The sequence below is a fragment of the Paralichthys olivaceus genome, chromosome 8 (genome assembly GCF_024713975.1).
Source record: "Paralichthys olivaceus isolate ysfri-2021 chromosome 8, ASM2471397v2, whole genome shotgun sequence".
NCBI lineage: Eukaryota > Metazoa > Chordata > Actinopteri > Pleuronectiformes > Paralichthyidae > Paralichthys > Paralichthys olivaceus.
In genome coordinates this window covers 22408318-22414435 of record NC_091100.1, presented here as the reverse complement: position 1 = coordinate 22414435, position 6118 = coordinate 22408318, and the positions used below count along the sequence as shown (strand labels likewise).

At 39.5% G+C, this 6118-nt stretch overlaps 1 protein-coding gene across 1 annotated transcript; it reads left to right on the top strand.

Moving 5' to 3' along the window:
* Positions 1-1639: 1639 nt before the first annotated feature.
* Positions 1640-5675, top strand: LOC109627415 (N-acetylaspartate synthetase-like). Its single transcript, XM_020083927.2, has 3 exons — positions 1640-1916; positions 3023-3187; positions 4407-5675. Exons 1-3 carry the CDS (start codon positions 1703-1705, stop codon positions 4790-4792), a joined length of 765 nt encoding a protein of 254 aa, XP_019939486.2. The 5' UTR covers positions 1640-1702; the 3' UTR covers positions 4793-5675.
* The last annotated feature ends 443 nt before the right edge of the window (positions 5676-6118 follow it).

Sequence of the window (6118 nt, the reverse complement as noted above, 5' to 3'; positions counted from 1 at the left end):
GTTGTTCAGTAGACAAAATCAATTCTACTGTATGTTCAATGCGGAGGTAAAGCGTTTGTTTATTTTAGCAAATCATAAAAAACTGCGTTCAGGCAGATTCCGTCAAAGCTTTTTTTGTATTTGTGTGATCTGTCCTCAAACATAAATTCTATTTTATTTAAATTCTATTTTATTAGTGTAGCACTATATCATAACATATATTATCCCAAGGCACCTGACTTAGTAAGGTCAAAAACCCCCAAGACATTGGGGACTGTGGAGAAAAAAAACCTCCCTCTTTAATTGGCAGAACTCAAGATGGGCGGTCATAAATTGGGTTTTTTTGATTGACAGATTGACATGACTGACATTAGCATTATCAACTTTTTATATTAGCAGATTATATTTCTGCTTCACCTGAAGTCTTTCTACAGAGACCCTGACAAAGTGTCTCTGAGCAGACTGTATTGCTATTCAACATTTTTGTGAAGTGTACATGTTTTCAGACTGAATGAATGAACTCCTCTGTTCAGATATTTTTAGATCCTTTGCATTTTTTGTCTCTTGTTGACAATCAAAAGACGTCATCGCGGTTATATATAGAATCCAACCTCATGCCCCATTTGGCGTGTTCGGTCTTGTCTGATGTACGGATTGATCTCAACAGACCCTTAGAGACTTTGTGGACTAGAAATGAGTCACTCTCCGCCAGTTTCCCTGCCTCCTCCAAGCCCCTTGCCTTCTGCCGTCATCGTCCTAGTCTATTTTTCATACCGTGGAAATTATGATAAAATCACAGTATAACAGTTAAATCCCCTTTGTAGCGCTCATGGATCTTAAGCCAACACAGAAACAGTTGGTGTTCGTTTATCTTTCTTATTGTATCCATTCAAATCTTGCTTCTGTCATTTTCCTGTTTCCCTGCAATTTGCAGATTAGTGGTAGATTAAGAATTTCCCTGAACCACATACTGTTTCACTCCTCATCACCACCATTTACTTTCATCACTCAGACCAGGTACATCAAAGCTGTGACACATGTAGAAATGTAAAGACAAAGCAGCCGTTCTTTAGTTTGGCAGTACTGACCATGAACACCTAGCTTTACAATAACCAACCTCTTTCCAGATAACCTGTCCTCACAGTGAAGCTCCCTCCAACTCTCAACAGAAAGACACAAAACATGTTGTTACGTTCAAGTACACTTTTAGGAGACGCTAACAATTTACCCCAGCTCCCATGTCAAGATATCTATACAACCCTGCGAAGTGTCAACGTTACTGGGATGAGTCATGTGAATGTCCCAGACATTGGCAACCGGTTCAACGTGTTTTCAACTAATAGTCTATGAGGCCCAGTCAACATTGACTGAAGGGGTTACTTGATGCCTCCCCCTGAAGTCACACCAGACTTTATAAAACTTTGTTTCATATGTGTAGAACTGGAAATATACTTTGATTGTATCGGTAGATTGGCCTCGGAACACTGACTCCAACATGCTATGGCTCCCTTCCACTGTGAGGAACATACATATTTTGGGTGTTAAGTGGGTGTTGTCAGACAAGTGGGTGCGGGAAACCTGCACAAGTAATTATCTGTAGAATGCTCATTGGCCAGAGTAGGCAAACACTCCCAGATTATTACTCAACAAAGTTGACAAGTTGTCACACTAGCTGTCTACCTTTTTATTCAGCAAGTCTCATCCCACCATTCTTTTGTTTGACATGGAACAACAAGTATCTAAAATTAAGAAGAACATATGTAGAAAAGTACATCAGAATGGACTTCAAAGCTTAGTTGTGCGTGAGTTTAGGCCAGTGGACAAAGAGGAGGTGCAGCGGATCTATTGTGAGGGTTTCATGGAGATGATACCAGACACTGCATTCAGAGGCTTGAGACATCACCCTGAGAGACTCCTACTCTATGCTGCTATGACAGGTATCTTTGTTTACATGTTTCTGTGATTGCTCCTGTAGCTTGGTGGTAAAAGCGGCAGCTGTGGCTTGTAGTGTGTAAGTGATGTGTGATAGAGGAAGTGTTGCACATAAATGTACTGTATGAATGTGATTGTGAATGGCTGAATGAGAAAACTGAACTGTAATCCTCGCTTTTTCTTCCGTAAAGTAAACCACAGTAAACAATGGCGACCGAGGTGGAGCAGCTGTATTTGTTGTTGGAGCTCATCAATATTGAAGAACAAATGCTTATATTGCAAATGTTGAAGCGCAAGCTACAAAGAAAACGTTTCCGGAGGTGGACGAGGAAGAAAGACCGGAAAAGCAACTGCCGGTACTTACGTTCTGAACGGACCAATCACAGAGCTTACGGTCCCCGACGACACGACGCGTAGTTAGGATTTTTGGGAGGCACAGAAGCATAAACTAGGCTTAAAGCTTTGAGTGGTCATCAAGACTATAAAAGCAGCTATGTAAATATAGAGCATTTACCATTGAACTGCACAAATGCCCTGTCAACTTCCCAGATATAAGCAAGTTTTACTCAAAACAAGCAAATTTGACAGCCAGTGCATTAAATGAATTTCACTTGTTAAGATGTTTTCAAAGTTCAGTCTGTCCCAGTGTCATTTTAGCCCAGAAATCTTGAAATAACATCAACAGCATGGGTTTAAAGTACTCAAGTTAAGCCCAGTAAATGCAAAAATAGGTCAATAACCACTCTTCTTTTTTGCTTCAAGGGAGCAAAATTAGACCTTAAAATAAGGAAAGATGACAATTCTCTCTGAAATTTGAATTTTGAAAATAACTCTAAAATTGCGTGAGTCAGTATTGTACATTAAAATACAATTGCTCTGTGTAGCCTACTCGTGGCCATCTGGTATTAAAATAGCAACTATATGAAAGACCAAGCAGAGATCAGCTGCCTGTGTTTTCCTTTTTAAGACACATCTTAAAAGTCAATTGTGAAAGATGTTTGCAGTATCACAGATTTCATCTCATTCACTAGTTGAAATGTGTTGTTGGCCTCAGCTTTGTGCCTGTTTCAGTTGATTGTTTTAACGTTCACACAGTATCTCTCTTTTACAGTTCTATGTTTTGTCATCACCATGTGTTGGTGGGTGATAGCGCTCCTCCCAGCTATTGTGCTGGGTTGTCGCTACTTCTACAGCAGGCGTGTGTTCCATGGTTACCTGGAACAGGTCATGAGCAAGGACATGGGTGACATTGAGCGGTTCTACAGTAAATCACCAGGTATAATTACTTACTTCATCATTTCATGTAAGTTTTAAGTGCAGTATGTAACGAAAAAATGCCATCTTCTATTACATCAGACTTTCAGTGTAAGTCAGTGTTGGTACATTTCCAATAAAATGTTCAAACATGTCCAAAACACTTAATGTTATCACACCCGCATTGTGCAACATTGTCGACATTCCATGTTCCCCTAGCTCCCTAAGTTGTTTCCACCAGTGAGCCCTTGAGGACTGGTAAAGAAAAATGGACTGGACAGGACCTGCCATCTGCTTCTCCTCTCATCTCTTGTTCAGTTCTACTCTGGTCTCAAGTGGACCACCTGTCATATGCTCACCTCATTTACAGTTAGTCCAGATCACAGGTCTGTTGTAAGCTGAGTCAAATAATCAGCCCTGCATTTCAGAGAAATCATTATCGCTTCTACTGTAACCCTTCATTAGGTAAAGCCCTGGTCTCAGCTTCTGCAGTTTAAAATGACAGATCAAATGTAACACCCAGGCCACTCTCGTTTTTCATTTTGATGCCAATTTATCAGGTAAAAGACATTGCCTGGTAAAAATATTTTGAGTATAAAGTTGTGATTTGATGAGAAAAATTAATTATATTACCAGAATAAGGTTTTGATTTGAATAAGAAAGAGAAATTATACTCCGGCCCTAACCCTCGAGTATCCAGCAAGTAGTTTTATTCATGCTAAATTCAAAATCTTGAACCAATCTCATTGTTTCTTGAGAAACCATGAAACCCATTTGAATAGCAGGTATGATGTTAACCATGCAGATCACTATCAAACATTTACTCCTCCACAAAAGAGGCAATTTCCTCCAAGTCTGTGTGATTCCTTCTACAGAATAGACCCAATTTGTTGCACAATCGATTCAAAGTCCTGATAACTTATGATAGTGTGGAGCTGATAAACCAGAAGATTAAATATTACATTATTTGTGAAGCTTATACTAAAGTATAACATAGGAAGATGCTCCACTCATTTTAACAGAAACGACAGGCTGATCTTCTGATATCCCCCCTTTAACATGACACATAGGCTAATTATGAATGTCCTCATAATGTTTCAACTTAATTGTGAAAGTTCTTTGACTGGCTGAAAACAGACAGATATGAATAGTGTTCTAAAACAGATGATTTGTCCTTTCCTGGTTATTTTCACATTCTGTATTCATCATGTTGCACATTGTGTCCTTGCTCTCCACCTCAGACTCCTGCCTGTGGGTTGCAGTGCTGGAAGGCAAAGTGGTGGGTCTAGTAGCAGCAGTGGGCCAGCAGAGACCAAGACGTGCTGTTGAGCTGCAGAGGATGTCTGTTGACCGGAGGTATCGGCGGTATGGGGTTGCGTTTGAGCTGGGTCTGAAAGTTCAGGACTTTGCTGCTGCTCATGGTTACTCTACTGTTGTGCTGGGAACCATTGCGTACACTCCAGCTCCCCACCGCCTCTACCAGAGTCTGGGTTACTGCTGTGTGGGGGTCACAAATGGGTATGCCACACCTGGAGCGGGAATGTCTTTAATGGAAAGACTTTTCTACAAAGTCCGCCATCACTCCTACAGCCTGGATGTGCAAAATAACAAGTTGAGTCAACACTGAGCTCAGTGACAGTACAGAAAGAATATCCAGGGAAACAACAGCATTGCTCGTCTTTTCAAACACTTGGTCTATGTCTATGTTTACGTCTATGTACTTTTTTGATCAACAAAAACTGCCTGTCCTCTCTCAGGCACAATGAGTTGTGTGTTGTCAGCTAAACACATAATGTCCATTTTCAAGTTTTAATCACATGTCATCAGCTATCTGCAAAGTCAGAGGCTTTTGTGCTCACACTGCAGATCAATCAACTGAACCCCTGCATAGCTTTGTTCTTCGACCGCACCAATAAAGGTTCATCAACCAAAATGACCATGTCCTCAAAAATGATGGAACATACAAACAGAAGAGGGCAGGATGGTTTTATGAAATCCTATCAGGAGGGGGAGCAAGAAGAAAAATAAAATATAGAAAAGCAGATAATATGGTCTGTCTTTGGTTTTGACCAGTCCTTCATACCCAGAATACCTAATTCATATAACTGCTTCCATGGCGTTCTACTTCCTGCTGGGGTTTAAGAGCCAAAGTCTATTCCTTGTCTTCACTTACATTTTATTTCACTCTTATCTACTCATTTTCACCTATAAGATATCAAGATTTAAAAATGTTCTCTCTCCTTCCTGTCATTTGCTACAATTTCAGCCACATGTAAATTTGTACTCTAGGTGCCTGATCTACTAAGATCCCAGATAAACAGTGCTACATTTTTGTGCATTATAACAGGTTTGGATAGTTAGCTTGCATATTTTTTATCGGGTGAAATCAAGTTTGCACATGTTTTTACACATGCAAACCTTTAGTAGATCAGGCCCTAGTAGGATTAAAAGAAGCTCACGTCAACTTATGCTGTCTTTTGTTTTGGGTGACTAATTCAGAGCTAAGAGTGTCTATCAGTGACAAACATTTATTTTGTTGTTTAAATTTGATGATTTGTGGGAATTGGGAATTTGTGCTGACACATGTGCAATGTATACAGTACATATAATGAAATGTACCTTTTGTGATTATGAATTACTATCCCTTTATATAACCATTTACGCATTAATAATAAATAAATTGTATATGAATGCACTGTATATTGTCTGTTGTATGTGCATTTGTACATAATCAGATTTGAGCTCAATGATATAACTAATGAAATGAACTATATGTAACTATGATTATATTTATATAAGGAGGAGAAACTCCCCAGAGACAGAAAAAAGCCAAAGCAGCACAGACTAAAATATTCTAGCTTAACTCCAAAATGCTAGATCCTGTATCTCCTAACTTTCATTAGACTCCCCTTCCTCCTAAATGCTCACATTCTTTAAACCCTACACCTCATGG